The sequence below is a fragment of the Dipteris shenzhenensis genome, chromosome 18 (assembly GCF_047967505.1).
Source record: "Dipteris shenzhenensis isolate YYH24624 ecotype China chromosome 18, Dip_SZ_1.0, whole genome shotgun sequence".
NCBI classification, from domain to species: Eukaryota; Viridiplantae; Streptophyta; class Polypodiopsida; order Gleicheniales; family Dipteridaceae; genus Dipteris; species Dipteris shenzhenensis.
The window spans coordinates 3912945-3939787 of NC_141613.1; the positions used below are offsets into that span (position 1 = coordinate 3912945).

Here is a 26843-nt window from a genome sequence, read left to right on the forward strand (position 1 = left end):
GTAGGCCCTATTACTACAATGTCTCCATTTTTTTTTTCTTTTATGACATAGTTATCTTCTCTTTAAATCCATTTGGTAACAATGTAGCAATTGATACCATTTATTCCAGCAAACCACAACACTTTATTTTCGATCTTTTAGTTTGATTAGGAAAAAAGAAATGTGGGGGAATAGGGCTTATTTCCTCTTTAAATTCATTTATAAACATTGTAGAAAATGATAGCATTCTTTTACTGATTCATAACAATTTTGTTTGTCTTTTAATTTGATTAGCAAAATCGAGATGTGGGGGGCTATATAACCTATATGCCATTCAAACATTCACAAACTTGGAGACTCAGTCACACATAATGCAATAATGCAAGCAGAGAGTATACACCAAAACCTTAAATTCATATACAAATATTGCAGGAAATGATAGCATTCTTTTACTGATTCATAACAATTTTGTTTGTCTTTTAATTTGATTAGTAAAATCGGGATGTGGGGGGCTATATAATCTATATGTCATTCAAACATTCACAAACTTGGAGACAGTCACACATAATGCAATAAAAAAAGCACATAATATACAACAAAACATGATGTGTGACTAACTGTTAAGCCACAATGCCATTAACTGTCAAACCACACTTGCTTCCTTTTAAAAACCAACACTATTAACAAACCAGCAGCATGAAAACCCAACCATACAGCTTAAATCCCTACGATCAAACCCATGCAACAAAGCTAATGCTGCCACTAAGGATCTGACACACTACACTACTGCAAGAAACCTGTCACCCGAACATGCTAAACAGTCCCCTCTCATCATGGAGTAGCATAACGCCATGTTCAAATTCTTCATAAACGTCATGGAGCAACCTAACATACACAATGAACACCACTCGCCACTCTATTCTCCTCTACACAGCAAACCACTGAACCCCCAGGACATGCGCATGCTCAGATACTCCATTCTTCTCTAAGACACCCATGCAAGTACTCGCCACTCCATTCTCCTAAATGCAACAAACCACCAAACCCCCAAGGCACATGCGCATGCTACATTCTCCTCTACACAATAGACCACAGAACCCCTAGGACACAGGTGCAAGCATGCACTTCTTCTCCTCAATGCAGCAAATCACTGAACCCCCAGGGCACACGTGCATGCTTCATTCTCCTCTACATAGCAAACCATCGAAGCCCTAGGACACATGCGCAAGCATGCACTTCACGAAAAACACCACCCGAATGTCCTAGCCTATGTTTCTAGGTCTACAACAGGCATATTTTTTGCCATTATCGTGCTACGAAGGTCAAAATCAATTGCAGATCCTCTAGAGGAAGCTGCAGCTGAAGAAGTGGTGGCTATGATAGAGGAAGCTGCAGCTGAAGAAGTGGTGGCTATGATAAAGGAAGCAACTTAGGAAGTGGTGGCTTATGTGGAGGAGGTAGCTACTGTCGTGGAAGCTGCAGTTGAAGAAGTGGTGGCTTCTGTGGAGGAAGAGATAGCTGCTGTTGTGGCAGCTCCAACTCCTGCAGAGGAAGCGGTAGCTTCTATAGAGAACACTGTGGCTCCTGTAAAGGAAGATCCGACTGAGGAAGCAGTGGCATCTGTTGACGACATGGTAGCTTCTGGCAAGGAAGCTTCAGCTGAGAGCGTGGTGGCTGTTGCTGAGCAGCAGCAGCTACCGCCGAGGACATAAACCCTCATGCCTCCCTTTTTGATAGTGATTGTTTTTCCCTGGAGATATATGCTTAGTTTTTCTCTGTACCAATCATAGGCTCCCGAGTCATGATTTACAACTATGACATCTCTACCCACTGGACTTACACGCCCCATTCTTCTGTACCTGTCATACGCTCATTATTCCAGATTTGATGAAGTGCAAGCAAATGTAAGATGATCAAAAGATAAATTTGATGTAAACTCCTCTCCCTAATTCTAAAGCGAAATATTTGTCTTCGGACTCAGAAGAATAAGAATTATTTCTGAATGACTCTGAAAGTTAATGATTTTCGAGTGGCTTTCATTTGAACAACCGTTTGGAAGAAGACGTCTGCAAAAACAATGGCAAAAAAGCAGGTGGTGTGTTGAGTACACAAATGGGAAATGAAACTCTAATTTGTAGGAATAAATTTTCAGTGCTTCTGGCATGTTTCTGTCGATCTATTTGTTAATTTCCTCTAGGGGATAGACTTCTTCTGCTTGACAATTAGGCGATAGACTTCTGTCAGCACTTCAATACATGGAACATGGTTTGTTATTTTGCAGGATTAGATGAGAGATTTTGTTATTGATTTATAATAAAAGCAATCCTTTTTTATGTTGCTTTACAATAGCTTTACTCTTCGAGTACATAACAACCAAAGACTCTGACACTTTTTGCAGGGCTAGATGATAAATTTGCTTTTGTTCTCGAGAGAGATCTTCGTTTGTAGAGGTAGTGTTGTGAAACAATCTCCCTTTACAAGCAGCAGCATAAGGCCAGGCAATTTCAGGTGTTGATAATAGCTTCTACAGGTATTTTGGGTAAATTTGGCTCTCCCCTAGGTTCTGCTGGCACCGTCGGACATTTGTAGAGCACTTTATTTTTGCTTGTGGATATACGGTAATGGCTAATTAAGGGAAACAAGGCCTGTTATTGGTTCAGCAGGATGCATAGAGTAGAGAATTGATGCCTATGCAAGAATAGTGTCTGGGAATCACTTCTTAACAGTCGACACAACTGACATTTGTTCCTCAAATGCAACATGGCAGAACCTTGCAGAAGCTCAATGGGAGGGTACGGACTGAAGAATGGATCAACGAGGCAAAACTATGTAAGCTGTGCAAGAAGCACAACATCAACATTAGCAGTTCAGAGCCAAGCCGGCAACGGTAAATTGGCAGGCAGTTGGAAATCTTTAAGGCCACATGAACAAGGTGGGTTTTTGCTTAGAAAATGACAGCCTCTCATGCAATGCAATGCCTTGATTTTTCTTAAAAGAGTGATATATTCCATTCAAAACAAATCATACAACAGGTGGGAGAGAAAGTACTCTATCCCTAGCCTCAACAATGTAACAAAAAAGCCATGGAGGTGGTCTAAAATGCCACGACATCCCAAAAGGGGTCAAATGAAAAAATAATGAGCAGTCCCATGTCCTCATGAAGGATATAAGTCTCCCACGAGCTGCCAAAGAGGTGCCTATACACCGCTCCCACTGACTCCTGAGAGTGAAGATAATCTTCGCCCAAATAGAAGCGAGAGTGTGAGCCTCTGTGCATAAATGGCCCCCAAGGACAAAAGAACATCGCGAACACCATATCCGCCATAGGGTAATGCTGTAAATCACCTCCCAGGCTGACCCTGCAGCTGAAGTAGGCATGGAATCCTGAGCTGGTACCGGTACCAGAAGTAAATCCTGCGGCTCCATGATGCTGGCCTCTGTGGGACCCCATCTCTGGCGACGCTGCATGAAGAAACCGTGGTCTCCTGGCTCTGACTCAAAGAGAGTAAAGGCTCCAGATCCTCTCCCCCAAAGGGTAGCACCCCAAGTCATCAGAAAGGACTCAGATGTAACATATGAGAACAACCTGAAGATACCTGTCCATACCACTCTAGAGCTGGTGCAATTCCATAAACAATGCTTGCTAGATTCCTCTGCAAGTTGACAACGCATACACAAGGAGGGTCTACCCATCTGTTGAAGCCAAGTACCCACAGGTATGCCCCTATGTATAGTGAGCCAAAGAAAGTAGGAGACTTTCTTGGTTCTACAGATGCCCCAAAAGTGGGTCCAGTAGCTCTGCAAGAGCTCTGCAGTAAGTCCCTGTGTGTGCCAATGCTGGGAAGCAGATGGTAGGTGATGAGAGTCTCTCTGCTGAAGCCTGTAACTTGCCCTCGTCGAGTACTGGAAAAATGAAAGAGGATGAACGCCTGCCATCGGAGTAGGCCATGCCCATGCCCACTCACGTGTGTCCCAGTCAAGCTCCGCTAGAGGTCGACTCTGAAAAATCCAAAGTCTCCATCTAGTATCCTCTGCAATGGTCAATCTGGAAGGATCGGTGGCCCATTCCTTACCCAGGCAACCAATGACCCTGACTCTCTGCCAAAGAAGCTCCTATCGATCCAGGGGCTGAGTGGGATACAATCTGTGAGAGGAGTCCGTCTCAAAATAAATAAACGGTGCTGGTCCTAAACGAACTCCAATGCATAGCCCAGCCTCACTAAAACAACCTGACCAAGTAGAGATGGGATGAACATAGGCTAGATCTGTAAGTATATCCCTCCACTCCTGAGGAATAGCTCTCAGATCAGTAATTTGGTGGCAGCAATCTGTCCAAGTGGCCCATGTCTATCTCTGATCACCTCCTCTGACATCTCCACACCTCCCCTGAACCAATCTCCGACTGTCACAACCCCCTAAGCATGCCATCTGGCCAAGGGAGTCCTAAGTTCTGTACCAGGGGAAGATCCCTAGTACCAAACCAGGGGGTTATGGTAAAGTGGCTGTCTGGCAATTTCCTCTCTAGAGGAGGGGACTGCTCTGATGAGGTGCTGTCGAAAATGATCCCATATCTGAATAAGCCTTTTCACAAGTGGTGAGGAAGGCTGAGAATGCTGGTCCGTCAGGAAGATCCAACTGACTCTACCTGCCCACTAACCTGCTGCTTTGGGGGTGCACTGGTGAATCCCATGCAGTAGGAACTGCTTCCACGGCTGATCTCCTGAAGTCAAACCTCTAACAAGAAGTTTGACTATAAGGGCTCTGCTCTGCATCTCCGGAACAAGAACCCCAAGTCCTCCCTGCGAGAAGGGTAAAGTGATAGTATCCCATGAAACTCTGGCCCTAGTGTCCTCAGAACCATCACCACCACTCCACAGAAAGTTCCGAAGCAATCTCCTCACCTGACGGATCGAGTCAGCATGAAAGCACCAACATGACGCAACGTACCACATAGTCGCTAGTAGAACCTGGTTGAGTACCAGCGCTCTTCCGGCCAAAGAAAGTCTAGCCGTACTCCAGTAGGCTAGCTTTCTCCGGATACTCTCAAGAACTGGGGCAAACTGTTGCGTCGGGGACACCTCAATGCCAACCTGGAAGCCTAGATATCTCGTGGAGGTGCCTCTGGGTATTTATACAAAGCCTCTGTCTCCTCCCCATGCTGGGGTATCCTGCTTAGCTCCAGTCCAGATGCCTTTTGATTTGTTCCAATTGACAAGTCCCCCTGAGGCTAGGCAGAACTTGTCAATTGAATCCGCAGCAGTAGCAAGACTATATGCATCTCCTTTGATTGTCAGTGCCGTGTCATCAGCAAACTCAGTGTCCAGAAGCTTCTGCTCCTGCCGGATAGGCAGATGAAGGCCCAAAGTGCCATGACTGGTAGCCTGCATAAAGTATCCCATAGCCTCCGCTACGAAAAGGAAAAGGTAAGGTGCAAGCGGGCATCCCTGTTGTATCGATCTGGATAGCTGAAAAGCCGGTCCTCTGCCTCCACAGACCACCATCCTGCTAGAGGAGTGAGAGTAAAGTGAGGAGACCCATAAAATCCATCTATCACTGAAACCTAGCCTCCTCATAGTGCCCTCAAAGAAACCCCAGTCCACCTTGTCATAAGCCTTCTCAAAATTGAGAAGGAGAAATGCAATCTCCTGCTGACTCTCCTTCGCCCAGTGAGTGGCCTCCCAAAAAGTGAAGATAATGCCTTGATTTTCTTGGGACTGAGTTTGCCAACCACCGCTTTCTTACCTGTGCAGTGGTCTTTACCACCAGTAATAAGCCCACTTTTTTGGCAGCTGTTGGTTCCTTTGATGGAGTAGGGTCGATCAGGTCATAAGGTGGTGTATTGCATAAGTCAGACCATTATTTGTGCAAGAGGATGCCTTGAGTGACTGTCCATGTATTTATATGGAGTGCAACTGGTATGTCACATCCAAGCCAACAGGTGATAACCTAGATCATGAAATGACGGACTGAACAATGGTGTCAAAGGATGACCTGCAAAAGCTAATGCTAGTCCGTAGCTTGAATGATGACCTGCAATGGCCCTCTACTCCAGACAGCTGACACCTCAGGTCAGGTCAGCTGACCTGGTTGGCCCCAGGTCAGGTCCTGGACTCACCTTGCTGGCCTATATAAACAACCCTTGCCATCGTGGCTTCCAAAACATCCCAAGTTTGGGCTCCTATGTCATCCCTACTCCTAACTGGACTCACATTTAGGGTTTGACTTCCGATTTTAACACCCCCTTTCGAGGACCTGGATGTTAGCCAATGCATATCCATGTGATGAGTTGCTCCATCTGATCCCCATCAAAGTTGGGGATGGGGCATGACCTTAGAAAATACAGCAAACTGAAATGAGACTGCTGAGGGAGTACTTGCCTGAATTGGAGACTCCTTTCATCACGCACTTCATTTCCACATACAAAAATGTATTTGAGAAGTTTGTTCATTGCTACCCTCGCTCAGCCCTCCGCTACCCCCCGCTCAGCCCCCCCGCTACCCCTCTGCTCAGCCCCCCTGCTCTAGCTCTAGCCCCCCGCTCAGCCCCCCCGCTACCCCCTGCTCAGCCCTCCACTACCCTCCGCTACCCTCGCTCAGCCCTCCCGCTACCCCCCGCTACCGTCGCTCAGCCCTCCGCTACCCCCCGCTCAGCCCCCCTGCTACCCCCGCTCAGCCCTCCGCTACCCTCTGCTAACCCCCCCCCCCCCCCGCTCAGCCCTCCGCTACCCCTCCGCCACCCTCGCTCAGCCCCCCCGCTAAGCCCCCGCTACCCTCTGCTACCCCCCCGCTCAGCCCTCCGCTCCCCCCCCCCTTTCGCTCCCCGCTACCCCTTCACTCAGCCACTACCCATCTCCCTCCCTCCCTCCTCCTCTCTCTCTCTCTTTTTTTTTTTTTTGGGGTCTTTTTCCGTGGGGGAAAAAAAAAAAGGGAAACCACAACCACCTTTAAAAAAAAAAAAAAAAAAATCCTCGCCATCTTAGCCTCTCCTCCTTCTCCACCTCTTGGCTGCCTCTCCACTTCAGGCTTCCGTACTACCTCTCCACCACCTCGCACTGGACGTGCCTCCCATTATGGGGGGGAAGTGGTGCTCCCGCTCCCGGCTGAACATTAACACTAAGATCTGCACCCGCACCCCAAGAGAATGGGGGACAAAGCCAAGAAAGACGAAAATAACAACAAAAAAAAGCAAACGACACAATTGAATTTGGAGGATGTGAACACACGTTACAACCGAAGTGGACTCGGGGTAAACAGCAAGGCAAAGTTAGGACCCTCCTTAGTTTCTTCAGCATCTATCTCTACCTCGACCTCAACCTCAACTCTTGCTACAGTGTCAGTTTCGTTTTCAGCTCCAACCTCAACTCCCTCTATCTCTATCTCTACTTCGACTTCAGTCCCCGCTTCAAGCCCAACTCTAGTTCTAGTCTCAGCTCCATCTACATCTACGATCAGTGACATACTCATGCCCATGGCGCCGGTTGTTGTTCCCTTTCCCTCTTCTCTTGTTACAGCTCTCACACAACTTATGACACCTACTTCCGAGGTGTCATACACTGTGCCGCATTATGCTTCACTCTCCCCTCTCCCTCTTAGTCAGCCCATCCTCCCACACCCCGTTGCGACTGCTTCACCCATTCCACTGTCGTCTCCGTTCCTCACTCAGCCACCGTCCAGTTTTTTCGGGGACTCAGTCCCACTCTTTCATGCCACAGTCACCACAGTTTTAGCATGGACATGGGTGGAGTGACACACCAGAGGCCCGTGAGACCCTACTCACAGAGATACATAGTTTTCGTGAGCGTGAGATGGAGCTGGCTCGCTTCGCACGGGAGCAGGTCTGCTTCAACCAGGAGCAATCCTGTCTCAAGGTTTCGTGTAAATATAAGATCTTGTCTCAAGGTTTCGTGTCATGTACGCATGCAATATTAATCACGAAGTCAAATAGCATTGACTTGCCGATGATCCATCACCACCAATGGTGGGTACTTATTTGACAGGCTCCTCCCCATACATCGGCAAGTGGTGCATGACAATACGGCGTTGATGTCATACTTCTCGCTTGCAATGAGTGCAATGACAATACAACCTCTCCGCAATCCATTCTGCGCTCCCGGGCGTTGGCACATCATCTGACAAGCTTCCACCCACTCATCCCTTCCATCTGCACACCTCCAAAATCACAACACAAAATTCAAGGAAATCCATTAAGATCCAAAAAGCCACCCATGAGCTGCTTCCCTCTCTCCTTAGATTAAGTGCCTTGAACCATCGCTATATAGCAATGCTTTGGAGCCGCATTGTACAGGAGCAGGCTAGGGCCATTCGGGAGCAGGCGGGTCTTATTCAGGGACTCAGACAGGATATCATGCAGCTCCGACAGGAGGTCACTACCATACACACTGTCCCAGGGAGTACCCCGGTGGTCGAGGCACAGATTGCGAGCATGCAATCTGCTATTGAGGAGACTTCCAGATGGGTTGACGTGGCCAAATGGGAACCCGCAAGGGTCACCGTTTCGGCTACCCTCATGGGGCAGCAGCAGAGAGCCAGTAAGGCTCTCAACATCAGAGTACGCGAGATCCCACGCATTGAGGCTACACCGATGGTAGATGCGATTGCGTTCGTGACCGCTACCCTGGGTGTGGCTGAGCATAGGATAGAGAGGGCATGGCAGGTGGGGAGAGATCCCAACCGAGAGCAACCCTTGATCATACGATTTCATGACACTCAGGCACGACTTTCAGCTCTACGACGCAGGTCAGTCCTTCGAGATCAGCCAACGATCTCTATGGATGAGGACCTCACACCTCTACAGGTTGAGGAGAGGCGCTCTTTGCTGCAGCAGCGGGATCAGGCCCGAAAGGAGGGGAAGTGGACAGTGGTACGAGAGGGACTTCTTCTTACAGGCCCCCGTAGGACACCTGCCCCCTCCCCTACATAGGGAAGCGGGGCCTATGAGACTCAGATATCCGAGACCGTGTCCTGCACCATTTGGAACTGTAATGGTACCTTATGGTCAGAACCAGGGAACTTCTTGGAATCCTATACAGGCCACGACATAGTCTTCTATACAGAGACACATCAGAGTCCAGAGCGCCCTCTCCCAATAGTCAGCAGATATACATGGGAGTCTGCCTACAGAGATGAGATGAGGGTTATAGAAGGAGTTCAAGGTTCAGGTGGAGTTGCAGTCCTTTTCAGATCCACACTTCGGGGGATCATTTCAGTAGAGCAGAGAGATACACATTCCAGATTTCTTTGGATCCGGATACGACACATGGATAGCCAGGATCTGTTTGTTGCAGTTTGCTACTTCCCTCCGGAGACCTCCCACTTTGCCAGAGATATTCGAGGTGATGATGAGACATCCCCATTTGCTACCCTTTATCAGTCCATCGTTGACTTTTCTAGCCACGGAGAAGTCCTTCTAGTGGGGGACTTCAACGCGAGGACAAGGACCCGTCAGGTACCACTTCTTGATTTCAGAGATGATTCCACTCTACTGGCAGATGTTGACCTTGAGGAGGTAGGTATGCTACGGGTTTCGGCTAACAGGCGAGGTCCACTCTCATTCTATGGACATGCCCTATTAGACCTGGGTAGAATACATGATCTCATTATCTATAATGGTTTTGACAGATGGCCCGCTTTAGGTGGTTTCACATGCTTTCCACATGGGGGGGGCTCCAGTGTTGTTGATTACATCATGGGATCCCCTGTCTTCACATCTCGCATTATTGACTTCACTGTAACACCTCTCCCCCCAGGGGCTGATCACACATACCTTTTCTTTTGCATCTCCACCTCCCTTTGTACAGCACCTTGCACCCCACTCAGTGCTTACTCCACCTACCACGATATACGCTTTGATCGGGATCACTCACCTTCTTACTTTGGCCGTCTGTACATACTTCTCGCTTATATTGACTTCATACCCCTTTTAGAGGATCGTGCTGCCCTTGTCACCCGCTCACTACACGAGGCTGCCATTCATGCCTTTCCCCACACCCCCTGCTCCACCCGCCCACCACCCCCTGGAACCGTACCCTATAATAGTTGGTACGATGATGAGTGTAAGGCCTTGCGCCGTCAACTCAGATTCGAAACCAAAAACAGTCTTCCGAGCGCACCAGATACGCTACGTGAATACCGTAGACTGGTATGAAGGAAGAAACTAGACTTCGTTCGTCGAAATGAGGAGGAGCTACTGAACATTTTGTTTAGTAACAACCCTAAGGACTTCTGGCGGAGATTTCTAGAAGGATGGTCCCCTCCGCCACTCACCGACACCTAGATCTGGTTTGATTATGCACACACACTTTATGACATCCCAAATCAGCCAGTCCCTAGTCTCTCACACATGCCTCGTCCCACATCCTGCACCCTCTTCACTAGAGGAGGGGTAAAGGATGCTGTAATGAAACTTCATAATGGCCGAGCGAAGGATCATGAGGGACTATGCACTGAGTTCATTGCATATGGGATTAACCTCCTAGCCCCGATCTTAGCAAAGCTTTTTAATGAAGCGGTTTGTTTGGGATTTCCACACACTTGGACCATTAACACTATCTCACCCATCCACAAGGCAGGGGATCCCATGAGCCCGGAGAACTATAGGACCATTATGATTGGACATGTCATGTCCAAGATTTATGCATCAGTACTTGACTCCGAGGTTAGCAGACTTGCAGAGTGTCGAGGACTCAGAGCAGCAGGGCAGGCCGGATTCCGGCGTGATCATGGAACCATGGACCACATTCTGACGCTCAGATGTATCATCGAGGAGGCGAGATCACGGAAGCAGAGGGTTTATTGTTGCTTTGTGGATTTTTGCAAGGCATTTGACACGGTCCCGAGAGCCCGCCTCATACGGCACCTACAAGACTTGGGTTATGACCAGGAGATCATTTGGGCTATCACGGCACTTTACAAGAGAGTTTTTGGCAGAGTTCGGGTAGGATCCGGGTGGACAGACAAGATCATGAGTACCATCAGGGTCAAACAAGGGTGTCCTTTGTCGCCTACCTTTTTTGGCCTCTACATTGACGAGCTTGAGACAGTGATGCAAACACAGGGGGGTGTAGGTTGCTCTCTTGCGGGCACGCTGATCCAGATTTTTCTCTATGCAGATGACGTGGCTCTCTTGTCTTCCTCAGCAGAGGGGCGTCAGAGACACCTAGACGCACTACAGTCCTTTTGTGAGTCCCATGATTTGAAGGTCAACCTGGGTAAAACCAAGGTCATGATCTTCAATACATCTCGAGCCATCATGCGTAGGAGCAGTTCACATTTGCGGGGTCATCTGTTGAGATAGTTTCATCATACACTTATCTTGGGGTTATCTTCTCCGGACTGAGCTTCACTATGAAACCCGCGATGCAGGCACTCTTCTTCTTGCTTTTTCTTAGCCATTTCCAGCAGTACTTTTTTATGTGGCCATACTTTCCACAATAGAAACATCTAACACAAGTCCGAGAGCTAGACTTTCTCTTGGAATTCCCCCTTGAACATGACCTGTTTCTACCAAGTGATCTACCTCTAGAGTGCATATCAAGGCTGTATTTCAGCCCATCAGGGCATTTCAACCCATCATGTTGTAACATAACACTATCATGGTCATACATCTGGCATATACGAGTATAGAACTCATATGCATGGCAGTCTACACCTTGTACACCATCTTGTACCTGCAAGTAGACTGACTTCGAGAGTGATGACTGAATGATAGAGCATGCTTGCTCATCCTTGTCATCCCAATCACTCTATTTAATGCTATTAGGCTTGACACCTTTGCATTGAACGGGCTTATGCTGCCTCTTCTACACTAACACATCATAAATTTGCTCTTTCCAATACTGAAAGTTCGATCCATCCAACCTTTCAATATCAAAGAGGGCACACCAGCTGTAGATGCCATATCTGTGGCACAATAGCTCACAACCAAAGAGCAGTATAGTGCAATAGGCAACCCAAATGACAAAAAATATAGTGTTGTCTAGACCAATCAGGTCTCCAAATAAATTGGCTGATCCAATGCTCAAAAGCACTCAGCCATAAAGAGGCATAAACATGAATATATGCAGCCCAGTAACCTGCCAATGCCTGGCAATCCAAGTAAGCAATGCACTGAACCAAATGAGCAATGCCTGCTCAACCAATGGTAGTAGGAGCCTAGCTCAACTATCCATAAACATCAGTGCAGCATCCACCAATGCAAATCCATAATGCATCGAAATGGCATTTACTACATCACCAATGCATCACCTCAAGTGTGCAACCCTTTGGCATCAAAATCAAGCATTCACCAGTTGCCAAATGTGCCAAAGTGACTTGCCAAAATGCCAATAATGCCCTTGGACTGAATTGAGATCCCAATCACTTTCTGTAATTTACTGTGAGTTCCCTATTCACTGTTGTGCAAGAGAAATTCCTACAACAATACCTCACAGCCACTTTGGGCAAGATAACACGCTGTCCCTGTTTTTGAACAGTGGTATCTTTTCACCGAAAGACCGGATGCCAAAGCTGTAAACAGCAAAGTTGTAGCTTGTAGAAAGATCTACAACTTGTCAGTTGACCTCAAGAGCCAAATCCTTGTGGATTCTCAGATATTCTCACCTGAAAAACAGCTTCCTGCACATTAGTCATAAATAGACGGTAGACTGCAACTTTTTGTGGTTTTGCAGAGGCTATAAATCCTGCAGCGTATACTGGATCAACTTGCTTCCAAAAGCAAAGTTGTAGTCTGTTCTGCGAACTATAACTTTCCAGTTCAGCACAAAGTGCAATTCTGCACCAGGAAAGAGATATTCAGTCCTGAAAATGACTGTTTTGTAATAAAAACAGCAACAGCAGCTTCCTTGTATGTTTGCTGCCCTTTGCAGCACTATCTGCTCTGGCAAAACAGCCCCAAAAATGGTCAAAATACATCCAGCAGATCACCCCGTATGTCAACTGCAACACCAACAAAATGGCAAGTACAATGCCCGACCAAATCAGCCCCGAGAATGCTCACAGATCAGCAGCCCAAAAGCACTGGCAAAACAGCCATGAAATGTGCTCCAAACAACGGCAAATCACTGGCAGTATATCCTCCTCAGTTGTTCAATGAACTAACATAAACACCACCATACATGTAGGTGTAAAACCGTGAAAGTGTCCATTGAATCACTGTCAAAATGACCTCAAAGCATGTGTCCACGGTCAACAAAAGTATCTGCAATGGCCTCTGACAAGTGAACTCCTAAACTGTGAGTCTCAATGTCAGCCTACTGTCGCTCAGGGTGCTTAACCGTACCCCCGAGCCAAGCCAAACTGTCAAAATCTGACCAACTGTAACGGAATGTCCACAAGGACTAAGATGCACCAGAGTATGTCCGTACAAGGGCCCAAATGCACTGAATAAATGAGCACACATAGCTCAGCAGTAGCTACAACCAATTGCTCAGTGCACAAGCACAAAAATGCCAAAACTCCACTGTGCAAATCTCGTAAAAAACACGTAAAATGTCTTGCAAACGCCTCAAGATCAGCATGTCCTCAGCTCCAAGAGTACAAATGCAATCACTGGCAATCCCCCAGGCATCCAACTGCATCAACTAGAAGCTACACAGGCTCCTAAGCTTGCCTGCACATGAACTAGTGCCAATGGCCATGGAGAATGCCAAAACTGGTTACAAAGGAGAGCCAAAAAATGGCTATGTTGCCATTCTTGTACTCCTCCCAGAATGCATAGAAGTGCTCCCTGCTTGTGCAAGGCCTCTTAGCAATGCTGAATGGGCTTGGCAATGGGCAAGCAAGCAAGTAATGGCAAGCAAAATCGGCTTAAGGAGAGCTCCAATGGCGCCTGTAGCATGCTTGAATGACTTGCAAGCTTCTCATGTTCAACCGGCCAGTTTCCACGTCCGTCTCTGTGCCATCATACAGCTCTATGACAATGCATGCCCTAGCCTTCACACAACAACAGTCTGCAACGCCAGCCTACGCCTCCACAAACAGCTCCATAGCCACCTCTCTAGCCAACCGATGACTCCAGAGCACAGCTAGGCCACAGACCTTGCAAGGCCTCCTCTTTGCAAAGGCAACAGCCTACAACAAAAAACTACGTAGCCACCAACGACCGCATCTTCGAGCTCTTGCGCAGTAGCAACACATCAACAAAGATAGTGCTCGCGAGCCAAGTTGCCTCTGAGCTCCGAAGCTCTATCGTCCAGCCAGCAACGCCCGTGGATGGGTTCTGCAGGTTGCTGGAGCACTGGAGCGCTGGAAGATAACCCAAAGTGATTCTTGCAGCTACGTTGTAGAGCAAACAGATCTGGATGATGTTTACCCAAAATCTCCCCTTGAATGAGAGAATCGAGCTCTCCAAAGCTCCCGGTAGATCTCTCGAAGCAGTGCCCGTGCTCCTCTCACCGAGGTCCTCGTAGATCGAACGCCGTGGGCTCTAATACCAGTTGTGGGAGAGGAGAGCACACACAAAGGGATAAGGAGACACCAAAAGTGGTGGAGCAAAAGCTACTCTAGCTTATTCCTCTATCATATATACATGAGTATACACAGGCACTGTACAAGTGGGCGGGCACACTGCCCTTTACCCTAACAACAAGGTCATTACTTGAGCTGGATCCTTCTCTAAAGTATGCACTAAAGCAAATCCCATGTGCAAATTTGGAAATAGACAGCTACATATTGCAACTAAAATGTGAAAAGATACATCGGACCAAACTGAATACGAAAAATGAACTCACAATCTACACCGCGTGGATTGCAGTATGCTGCTCCACCTGAAACCCAAGGATAAAGTGAGATGTTGAGGAAGAATTGGAGAAGGACGCAGAGGCTTTATCTCTGATCATTACCACAATGTCCGATCCAATGAGTCCACACATTGAGTTGGCTGATACTTCAGAGCAAGCCTAGACTATATTGAAAGACTTGTATGAGGCAACAGTTGTTTACAATGAAGATGGAGGAAGGAGATCTGGTAAGTGAGCATTTGGTTAAAGTCAAGGTTATCAGAGATGAGCTAGCAGTTGTAGTCCCTGCTATGCGTGATGGAGTTTATGGTTTTCAATCTTATGAGTGACTATCGTGAGATTGAAACTGCACTATGTTGTGTTTTTAGAGGATAGATTCATCTAGGTATATAGAAGGTTGACAGAAATCAACTAGTGTGTTAGTGCTGAATATGCATCCCAAGAGCGCCAGGGGTTTGGTCCCAACACTAACCACTGCAAAGCAGTCCAAGCCCCTCAGTTTTGAGGAGCTGTGCCCGATGCTCACGTAAGAAGAAGACAGGAAGAAGTATGGGATGACTGCGTGCAAAACATGACCTTGCTTGCGTCAAGGGCAAACTTGGACAAGGTAAAGCCCAATACTAATCATGACTCTTCAAAAGAGGCAGGGGACTCTTCAGAGAGTGAGAGCAAGAAGAAACAAAGAAAATGCTTTTACAATGAGAAGCCTGGACGCATAGCAAAAGATTGAAGATTAATCATTTGATCAACACGAGGATGACTAGTCCCTGAAGGATTCCAATTTGGTGAAAGAGGAATTGTTTTTGGTGGTTGCAAGACAGTATTTTAAGATAGTGAGGTGACTGTCAGAATGTCAGGCATTGGGTGCTAGTAGATTCCTGTGTGGAGGACAGCATTTGTTGCTCAAAGACAAAGACTAAGGGGGAAGATGCATGTGTACACATTGAGTGCAGACTTCAAGAGTAGAATGACCAAGACTGTTACATTGATTCAGAAATTTTTTTGGTGAAAATTTAAGTTGATCTTCAGAAATGCTAATTCATCATTCTAGTGGAAGCTTGAACGTGTTTTTAATAAATATTTTGACTCTTTTAGTGTGCTTTTGATGTTCTTGTGGATTCTTGTTTTGCTAGATTTAAATGTAATCGGTAACAGGTTTTCTCACACTACGACAAAGTTGTGAATGTAAGAGTGAATTTGCAGCAATGCCCTGATGCCTTTCCAGCTGTACTCTAGAGTCATGTGGAGAAAGTTTTGTGTGTCTGAATTACATATACAGCTTCTTGGTTAATGGGATTCTTTCGACATGTTATTTTTCTATTTTTCTTTTCTCGTGTTCTGTTTTCTGATGATCATCTGCTTTGTGCCTGCTGTTCTACCTTGCCTCTGCTGTATGCCATTGGCTGTGGCCCCCATTTCTTCTGGTTCCAGCTTTAACTACAGGCTATGACAAGGTGGTCCTTTCGCAAGTAATTGTCAGGTTTCACCTATTTTGGTTGCAACAAGCAAACCACCCTAGTGCTTTGGCAATGATCTTTGATGCTGTTGCAATAGCTTTGTGTTTGCATTTTAGTAAATTGATTCTGATGTGTGGCTTGCTTAGTAGTCTTTGCTACTTTGTGCACTCTGCACACGCCAATTCTTTTGATGGCTTGTAGCTGTGTTTCTGCATGTTCTCTCTGTCATTTACTCTTTCCTTTTCGTTTTTTTAGTAGAGACCCTGAGACAATGGCTCCAAGAGATCAAAGCATCATCTACACCTTGCTTTTGTACATTTAGTCCCATGTTTAATACCAACTTTGCCATGGCAGCCATGCCAACGTGCTCCCCCATCAAACAAATGCCAGTAGATGAGAAGTAGCTCCATTGATCTACACTCAGAGGCTGGGTAGCCGATTGGTGCATCTATGAAATGTTGCAACATATATCTATGGCAACCACCGTCACTTCTCTAGCTGGAGAGACTTGTCTAGTCAGCTTTTGTTCTACTTGTGAGGACTCAAGGACCCTTTGAACCTAATGTGGCATTCTCATAAAAAGGAAGAAAGCTGCTTCTTGATTTTAGGAGCTAGCTTGCATCTAGAGGATAAGCAGACCTCCTTGCCCCAATAGAATAATCACAACTTGACAGGCCTCTTCTTTCGATAACCTCATAGATCAATCCTTGAGATAGGAACCCCAAGCCTCATGATTCTTGCCAATTCCCTAATCTAAAATCCTAGAGTGCATTATGGGACTCAAGAATTAGATGGGGAGGAATTGGAAGAAGGGCAATCTTCTTCATACATCAACTCGATAAGGACCCCTCGTGATTCATCACTTCACTTTTTTCTTGACTTGGTCTATTTTGAACTCACTCAAAACACCATTCTTGAGCCACTAGGTAACTACTTACCATTCCCTTTTAAAGATTTTGAAGTTTGCATGAACCAAATCTTAGCAATTGAAAAATTGGTGGCTTAGCAAGGACATGCACCTTCCATCTGTGAGATTCAACGTTTTTGCAAATGCTATGTACTCAAGGTACATGGGTTATGAAAAACCTTCCTCCACCATCACCAGTATTTCTAGGGAAGCAATGGTCTTGCAACCTCCTTAGTGAGTTCCCTTCTTGAGGGAGCCCTCCTTTGGGATGCACTATTGTGCTGTACTATGATGGTTGTAGGGACCCAAGTCTCATACCATGTCCTATAAGGTATTCATTATGGAATTTTAGGGAACTTGGGAGGACTTTAATTCTCTACTCATTGGACCACCAATGGCTTACAAGGCCTATGATCCCACTCGCCCTTTCACACACATGTACTTGTCTCTCAAAAGCCACATCAAAGTAGTTTGAAGAAATGATAGCACAAGAGTTCTTAACCTCATGCCATGATGTGAAATGCTATGGTAAGGATTGATATGTTTCAAGATTTCCCTTGAGCTATCTAAGAGGAAGTTTTGTAGGGCTAAACTCTAGCTTTAGGTGGCCTTATCATTTTTTCACTTTGAGACATGCCCATGATGAGCCAAGGCCTTTAGGATAGATCCTAGGAATTAGAATTGCATTAGGCATTTTTCTCTTAGAGGGAAAAAGTGGAAGGGTTGTGGTTAACCTTTAAAACCCCTTGTATATAATTCTCTCTCAAAGAGGAATAACACTAAGGTAATCTCACCCAACATCGGATCCCTCTCTCCTCCTCACATTTCCTCTTCTAGTATTCTTATACAAGATTATTCATTTATTGCTGTTCGTTCAATTTTGCTTGCTTGTTTGTTTGTACTTGTGGATGCTTGCTTGCTCCTTCATTTGAAGATGTGTTCATTGCAGTCTTGTGTTTGATCTTCCAACTAGCTTTGCATTTTCCATGTATGCTTCAAGATTATTTAGGAGAGTATGGTTTCTCACCTCTTGCAAATGCAAAATTGAGAGATTTTATGTCTAAGGTGAGATGGTAAATGAGATTTTCCTTGGCACTTGCAGTGCAACTTATTTGAGAGTATGTTGAGACGAGGTGAGAGAGCATGTTAGGTGTGTGTGTAGTGCTCGCCAAAGAGAAAGGTAACGGGAAGTGTCTCTCAAGAGATTGCTATGGTTGGGAGAGAAGGCTAATTGAGTATTAATGGTGGTGACAGCTCAGGAAAAGGACATGTTGAGACAAGTTTACCACTTGAAGGAGGCATAGGCTTGCAAAACACTTGCAAAGAAATAGCTAAATATTTAGGCCTTATCATGCCTTCAACTTAGAGCAGAAAGTAGTGTACAAAAAGACACAATACGAAATGACCCTAATCGCATGATCAAAATTCTCCCACCATTCCAACAAACTAGCCATATTATATACCATATAGCACAAGGTGAGAACATTGTAGAACTAAGGTGCCTAACCTATCGTGATACATTTTGCAAATTGGTTTGTGTACAAAGCCTGTACAAAGACCCACATTGGTGTGTGTTGGGGATATGATCAATCACACCACTTTGGAAGAAGATGTATAATACAAGGCACAATGAAATTTGGTCGAAGAAAACCCTCCACTGATGAGGAAGGAATTATGGGGATCACTTAAAGGTGATGATATTTGCACGAGATGGAATTACAACTAATAGGTAAAATAGGTAAAACACACAAGTCACTATTGAGATCTCTTTAGGCTCCCATTGCTTCTCAAGCTTCATCACTTGTGCATTTTGAAGGCCACGTTTGGTTTCTTTTTCATGGAGTGGTTGATCAGAGAAAACTTTGATACAAGAGGCTCTATATATGTAGAAACACGGTTGCTTTGACATCTAACAAGAAATCCTAGTCTAGAGACACGTTATATATAGGAATGTATTGGGGGAGGACATTCTCGTAAGTGGAAAGCATGTGCTTTGCACTTTTATATTCATGTTTTGAATAAAATTTTTAAGTGCAAGTTTATGAGGATCTTGTTGAGGGTTGCTATCTTTAGTGTAGTGTCATTATGTTTCGAATTGTATTTAGGGAAGGTCTAAGTTAAAGGCCTTGGTGCACTCTAGGCTTTCGTGGCTCCTATTTCATAGATTTTATATATGAGCATTCTTATTAAATGATGCTTATGTGGAAATGCAAAAAGGCTAGTAATGAACAAAATATAGTTTTTAAAAGTGCGCTATTTAATAGCACTAACATGGGGCTGTCATCATATTCGGGTAGCAGGAAACCTTTGTCATAATACCGCTGTGTTTTCTGATCGCAAGGCAATTTGATCCTATAGTCGAGATCATCTTTGTGTGGAGACAAGGCACACAAGGGCCAACATCTTGGCATTGTTCACACAAAACATTTTTCTCAACAAATCACAAAACTTGAAGTTTCAAAAATTTATAGGCTTTTGCAAAATTTTTAGCTAAATAATAAGGGCCTTAGCACATGGATGGGGCTAGCATGGGTATAGGATGGGAATATTTTTGTCATCATTACTCCCATCCTACACCAAGTGGTCTAGGATGGATTTAAAATGGGAGTAGCCACTTTTTCTCCCATCCTGGACCATGGCCTCTAGACCTTGGCAGCCAGAATGGGTTCCCCTTTTTTAGGGATTCAAAAACATGGAAGGATGACATGTGTCCTTGTCCCCAGAAGGTCCCCACCTCTTAAACACATGAAATGATGCCGTGTCCTCTTCCTCCTAAACCCATCCGTAGTTCTTTTTTTGTTAGCACATGGTGGGATGGGAATAGGATAGAAATATGCATGGGACCACCTTTTCCCACTCCCATCCTATTTCTTCCCATGTGCTAAGCCCCTAACTACACTTCCTAAAATTTTGTAGTTATTACAAAATTGAGAGAATATATTCTACAAGTAAAAATGAAAATGTTGTAGGTTCATGGTGTATAGGTTATAGTGTTCATTGAAAACCAAGGTTTAAAGAGAGGTGAATGGCGAATTTTAGAAACGAACCTGTAAATGGAAAAATAGAAGGCGTGAAAACCTACAAAATAATCTTGCAAAATTTCAATAATAACAAGTGAGTATAAATACTCGTGAGCACTGCCTTCAATTGGTTGTGTCAAAGGAAAACAATTGGCAAGATGAATGAATGATTAATTTGCAACACCTGTGATGGAAGCCCATATATAGGAAAGTTTGAATGATTTGCAAAGAGAGAGAGAGAGAGAGAGAGAGAGAGAGAGAGAGAGAGTTGTTAAAAAAAGCAAGTGTGTGTGAGAGAGAGAAAGAACCAAAATAGAAGGGAGAGCGGTGACTTAGTGCTAAAAACCTTTAAAATTTCTAGAGTTGGAGGTGTTCGAGTGTAGAGGGGAGGATATAGGGTGTGAAGGAAAAGAATGGTAGTCCAAGGGCCTATCGAAGCCATGTCATATGAGTAGAGGAGAGGTGGCAGTCATTCATGTAATGAGTTGCTTTGCTTGCGATAGCCTCATCACCCTCGTTGCCTGCACCATCGCCTTGCATCCTTCGCCTCGCCCTCGCCCTCGCCCTCGCCCTCGCCCTCGCCATGAGCGCAGGATTAGCTCTCCGTTCCTCGCTCACCATCACCGTATGCTCTTCTCCCGCTTCCTTGCTCTTCATCATCATATCTTGCTTTCGTCTCGCTCCGTTTCTTTCAAAGAATTAACGTGCCTTCCTTCTTCTGGCTCGCACTCCGTGGAAATGGATTTCCCGTTGCTTCCTTGCCTTCGCATGACTGAAGTCATGCTTTCCAAATGTGAAGCTGAACTGCAGTTGCCTGACTTCGGTAACTCCAATTTCGAAATCTTCAGCTCAATCTAGAGGCGATGGAAGCGATAAAGGCCGCACTGAGCACTAACACTGCTGCAAACCTTGTAAAAACCCAAAATATGCCACATTTGTTGGATGGCAATGCTGTAACCTGCAGAGTAAATAATAAATTAAATGCAACAGGACTTGCTCATCTTAAGATTGCTAGTCGGGTGTATCAACGGGACGTAGATGATTGCAGCTTTCGTTTGTGAAACAGGAACGCAATTTTTGAGAGGATAAAGCTCTGTGCGTTCTCGGCATTTCCTCCATGACAAGTTTTTCCACAGTGTCTTTTTATGCGGAAGCCAAAAGCTCGTAAAAGTTTTTGCTAGCCATTGTTTACAAATTTAAGTTTCTCGGGAAATTGAATATACGAATAGAAAGGCATAAGGGTAAGACGCCACCATAACATGGGCAATTGCACCGGGGAGTTGTACATGCAGTTCAACCTCAACCTCAACCTCACAGCGTTTTAGAATTCAAGAATCGAGCTCAGCGACCATGATAGGGCAACTTAGGCAATTTCTTTTCCTTAAACTACATCAATTGCCTCTGCTGAGTTGAGATTAAGGACACAAGTATTATATTCTGCCTCTGATAAAGGATTGGTACAGAACCTCAGAAGACCCCCGTTCAGGCAACTCAGGATCCTCCCCACCAGTCAGCGACATCCCCTCCCGAAGGGGAAGGCTGGACGGAGGTCAAAAGAAAATGGAAGGGAAACAAAGCAGGACCCAAAAAACCTGTCCATCTACAGCAAGAGCCCCCCCTGGTGGTCCCTACTCATCAGCAGCCCGGTAAGGAGAAGGAGAAGGGAAAGGAGAAGATCAGCCAGCCTCCCCCTCATCCTTCGCCCCGCCCTCCTCCCCCTCCCCCCTCCTCCTCGATTCTTCGACCCCCACCCCCTCCAGGATCCCCTCCGCACCGGTGGTTTCCACTCCACTCTCTTTCTCGAGCATGATCCAGAGGGAACCCCCTCCTCCGCCTGAGCCACCTGCAGCCCCGAAGCCAGCACAGACCTCACCCGCGCCTATCCCTCCTGGCCCGGCGGAGCAGAGAGGCCCTTCCCTGTAGGTGACCAGCACCCCTCTCTGTGGTTTAGACTCCACATCTTCGTTCCCACGCCCAAGGGCTGCTCCTAGAGCTCTTCCATTGGAGTTTTATCGAGCAGGTCCTTGGGATTATTTGGATGCAGCGGGTATTGGCTCCTTCCCTATATGCCTAGACATGAGCATCTTCTTCCTCCGCAAGGGGGTGGAGGGTAAGGTGTCCGTCCTTGCCCCACACGATGGTCCTAGCTATTCCTTCACTATCTCTAGTGAAGGGAATGAGCAATGGACGAATGAAAACGTTTGGGAGACGATACGAGATCAGTCCCAGGAGCAGGTGCAGGACTGGATCGGTAGCAGAGCAGCGGAGCTTCTTCAGCAGCAGTGGCAGGAGGGTGATGTTCGTCTGCGATGGCGCCACAGCGCCAAACGTTTCCGACTCCCAGTCATTATTCGGCCACCTCTGGAGTGGGCCTACGCGGAAGGGCTCCGCCCGTGGAGGACCTCAGAGGTAGCGGGCTTCTATAGTATTTCCCTGGCAGAGGCGTCGAGCTGGTTAGAGAGAGCCTACCACCACGGGACGAAGGGCCTCTCCCCTCTGCTGAAGGTTTTAGAGGATGGGTCCGATGATCCGGCCTCTCCTTCGAAACCCTCACAGAAGCGCCTTCGTCTCCACACAGGACATCCTCCAACCACTTCGACATCGACCGCAAGCAGACAGCTGTTTGTGGCCCACCTTCCCTCCTCATGAGTATACGCATTATCTCTTGGAACGTCAACGGGTTCCACTAATCAGGAACCCGTGGCCCCTGGAAGATGGTGCTCAGACAGGAGCTCCAGCCAGCCTTGGTGGGAAGGGTAGATGTGCTCCTACTACAGGAACACAAGCTTTCGGCTTCTCAGACCAGTATTTGTGGGAAGGTCCTCATAGGACGCTCCCACATCTATTGGAAACCTTCGATTGGCGAGCAGGGGAGGAGCGGGGGTGTCTGTACCTCCATCGACGCTTCTCTAGTTCAACATGTGTGTGGTTTTGGCACTCTGATCCCAGGACGTGCGCTTTGGGTGGGCTTGCATATTGAGGGATCCCGTATCGGCATCCTCAATATCTATGCCCCGACCGATCTCAGACAGAGAGCCGTTTTTTGGAGGTCCTTGACAGACTTGTTGCCAGAGATGGACTCTTGGATTGTAGGAGGGGATTTCAACAACCTTGAGACCCTAGAGGATCAGCAGGGACGGGGCCCAGAGTTCCTCGGTATAGCTCAAGCAGAGCAGGCAGATTAGGACTCCTTCCTCTTTGCAGTGGGAGGTCGGGACAGTTGGAGGGAGCCTTCCTTTCGCAGATGGTCAGGGAGTCTGGACTTCTCTTGGGGATACAGGAGGGAGGGAGGCAGACTTCTGGAGCTGCTGGACCGTTTCTATGTCAGCGATTGGGCGCTTGGCAGAGGAGGAGAGTCAGGAGTGGTTCCAGGGACGACACTCTCAGACCATGCCCCAGTCATCCTAGTCCTAGACTCAGCCTCTCACTCCTCACCTCCACGCTCATGCCGGATCCCAGACTCCATCTATTCCAGAGCAGCGGTTCACAGCAGGATAGTGGACCTGTGGGAGCAGGATTGGGACCCCACTAGGGATATGGCAGCACAGGTAGCTCAGGCGCTTGCTGAGTCTAGCCTCATCTGTCAGCAGGAGGCGATTCAGGTCAGGCAGCAGTGTTGGGCGCCGGAGAGGGATCTCAGACGTGATCTCGCTTCGATTCAGCGGATGCAGCAGTCTTATCCAGGCTCTGAGGAGCTCAGATAGCAGGAGGTTCGGGCCCGAGCCATGCTAGAGGAGATCACCCAGCGTCGCTCAGAGTTCTCATTTCATGCTTCCAAGTCCTTCTGGGCTAGGAAAGGCGACAGGATGTGCAGAGAGTTCTTCAGGACTCATGGACAGAGGTCAACAGGGGAACAGCTCCGTTCTCTTAGGGCGCAGGATGGTAGTGTCAGGACAGTTCCAGACGAGGTCCGGGACTTGGCGACAGATTTCTACAGATCATTGTTCCAGCAGGAGCCCCTAGACCCTCGTGGCCGCCTATGCAGGGAGGAGGTGTGGAGATCTACACCGCGGCTCGTGCAGCCTAGCATGAGTGACGCCCTTCTCGCCCCTTTCACCGTGGCGCAGATGCAGGATGCGGTGAGCGCTATTGATGGACAGAAATGCCCAGGTGCGGATGGCCTCTCCAGAGCTTTCTTTACCACCTTTTGGGAGCAGATCCACCGGCCCTTGCTCGCAGCCTTCCAGCATATCTTCTCCAGCGGGCAGATGCCAGAGAGCCTTGCAACAGGCCTGATTTGCCTCATCCCCAAAGGGGGGGACCGTCAGGAGATCAGACAGTGGCGCCCTATCACCCTCCTCCCGACCGCCTACAAAATCCTCGCCAAGATGATCAGTAGCCGCATCCGCCCTCTGCTACACGACTTGATTCATGACACCCAGACTGGTTTTGTCCAAGATCGCAGCATTTTGGACGACATCTTCACTTTCTAAGAGGCGACGGAATGGGCCCAGCACAGTGGCCAGCACCTTGCCATACTCCTTCTCAACTTTGAGAAGGTGTACGACAGGGTAGATTGGTCCTTCTTGGAAGGTACACTCTCTCGGTTCGGTTTCTCGGACGAGTGGATCAGAGGTATTGCTAGCCTTTACAGGTCGGCCTCCAGTTGGGTTATCATCAGCGGCAGGATGGGGGAGAGATTCACACTCGAGCGCTCGGTGCGTCAGGGCTGTCCGTTAGTGCCCTACCTCTTCCTACTTTTTGCGGAGGCCATGACCCACTTCCTTCGAGCCCGTACCACTGGTCTTTGCGGGATGCGTCTCCCTATTCGAGATGATGCAGAGCTTCTGGAATCCGAGTATGCAGACGGCACAGCCCTATATGTGTAGGATGATGTCGAGTCACTGGAGCGAGTGAGACTGTCCCTAGAGATTTTTTGCCTTGCGGCTAGGGCGAAAATCAACTGGCATAAGTCAGTTGGTTTTCTTACGGATCCGGGAGCCAGCTCACAGTGGAGTATTTTCCTTGGGTTTCGTTGGATCCCTAGAGTACAGACGACACGTTACCTGGGATTCCAGGTAGGCCTGGACATCACACCGGCTCAGCAGTTCTTGCCGGTCCTAGCCTCCATACGACGGAAGCTTGCTTTCTGGAGCACGGCTCGGCTTTCCTTGGCAGGCAGGGCCCTTGTGGTCAACCAGTTCCTTGCCACTGCTTGGTATGTGGCCTCTTGCTGGTGTTTCTCGAGATCATGTGTAGCCCAGCTGAGGAGACTGGTGCGGAACTTCCTATGGTTTGGTTCAGACGGTTCCGGCACCACCAGAGCCAGGGTCGCCTGGCAGACGGTCATTCTCCCCTAGACAGAGGGCGGCCTCGACATCATAGATCCGGAACTGCAGAGTCAGGCACTTCTTGGCAAGTTAGTCATCCGCGGTATGACCCCAGGAGGGCAGACATGGAAGCTCTTGCTACGGCATGGTCTCAGCGCGTGTATCCCCCAGAGAGGGGGTGTTTGGCAGCCTTCTATCCAATGGATCTTCACTTCTGTCCCCTTGACTCAGCCCCGTTCCCCCTTCCTCCGTAGCCTCGTCTCGGTCTGGAGGAAGTTGCGACACTGCCTCTCCCAGGTTCCCCCTAGCTGCCGAGAGGAGATAGACAGACAGCCCCTGATCTGGAGTAGCCAGGTGACAGATGTTACAGGTCGCCAGCTTGGAGAGAGATCCCATATCCCTTGGGCGCTCTGGGCGCGTGGGCCCGCGCGCTCGCTCTGGGTTTGGAGGGACGTCTACAGCCAGCTGAGCCCAGGCGAGCTGGCAGCAGCAGTAGGTATGGCACGTGGGATCCAGGCTCGGCGAGCGGAGATTGATGCTGCCATTCCTGCAGGTTGGAGGATTCCCATATTCACCGGACAGCTCTTCCCGGGAGATGAGAGGTGGCTAGGACAGTTCACTCCACGAGGCATTCCTTTGGTGGTTGCAGGCCTTTTCTCGGACTCCTCGGTACACTTCTTCTCCGTCACTGATGATAGCCGCCTACAGAGCAGAGAGGCCGTGATCGACCCCCAGCTTCCCTGGCAGTGCCTTCGCATTGTAGGGCTGCAAGGGAAGACGTGGCATATAGACCCCCTGATTATGCAGGACCAAGATTGGAGACTCTGGATATGGGAGGGCCGTTCCTTGACAGAGGTGGAGTGGGACCCAGGAGAGTGGCGCTGGCCACCATCGGGGACTTCAGAGAACCCTACCCCCTTCTTTTCTTACAGTGTGCGCACGGGTAGGCGTGCTCTTGGGGTTCTCCAGCGCGGGCTACCCACATAGGCACATAGTTGGTATGCCCAGGGGATATCTTTGGTCTTTCTTCGCACTTTCTGGAAGACTCTTTGGGCTAGCTGGCGGCCGAGGAAGATCTCCTACTTCCTTTGGATGGTGGCACACAAGGGGCTACCAATTGGCAGCTGGCTGAGGCAGATGGGGCAGGAGGGGCATTGCCAGATGTGTTTTCAGGAGTCGTCCCTGAAGCACTGCCTCTGGAGTTGCTCGCATGCGCAGACGGTTTGGAAGGGAGTCATGGGGATCTTAGCGAGGGCTACACCCGAGCTAGGACCGATCACTTGGGGAGCTGTTTGCTGGTGCAGCACTGAGATGGGACATCACTTGGCTTATGAGTTCTCTAGACAGGATCCCGTCTTTTTCATCACGCAGGCCACCTGGGCATACATGGACAGCTTCCCTTGGCATCTGACAGAGACAGATGCAGGAGCGATGCCTCGGCACCCAGTTTGGGAG

The 26843-nt window shown here is 47.8% G+C and overlaps 1 protein-coding gene across 1 annotated transcript in view; it reads left to right on the top strand.

The window, feature by feature from the left end:
- The first annotated feature begins 20522 nt into the window (after positions 1 to 20522).
- The window catches only part of SPPA (signal peptide peptidase), a 126202-nt gene continuing 119881 nt past the window's right edge, over positions 20523 to 26843 (top strand). The window contains exon 1 of the mRNA XM_087389331.1: positions 20523 to 20743. Coding sequence (XP_087245457.1) covers positions 20702 to 20743 — 42 coding nt within the window. The 5' untranslated portion in view covers positions 20523 to 20701. The remainder of the gene's footprint in view (positions 20744 to 26843) is intronic.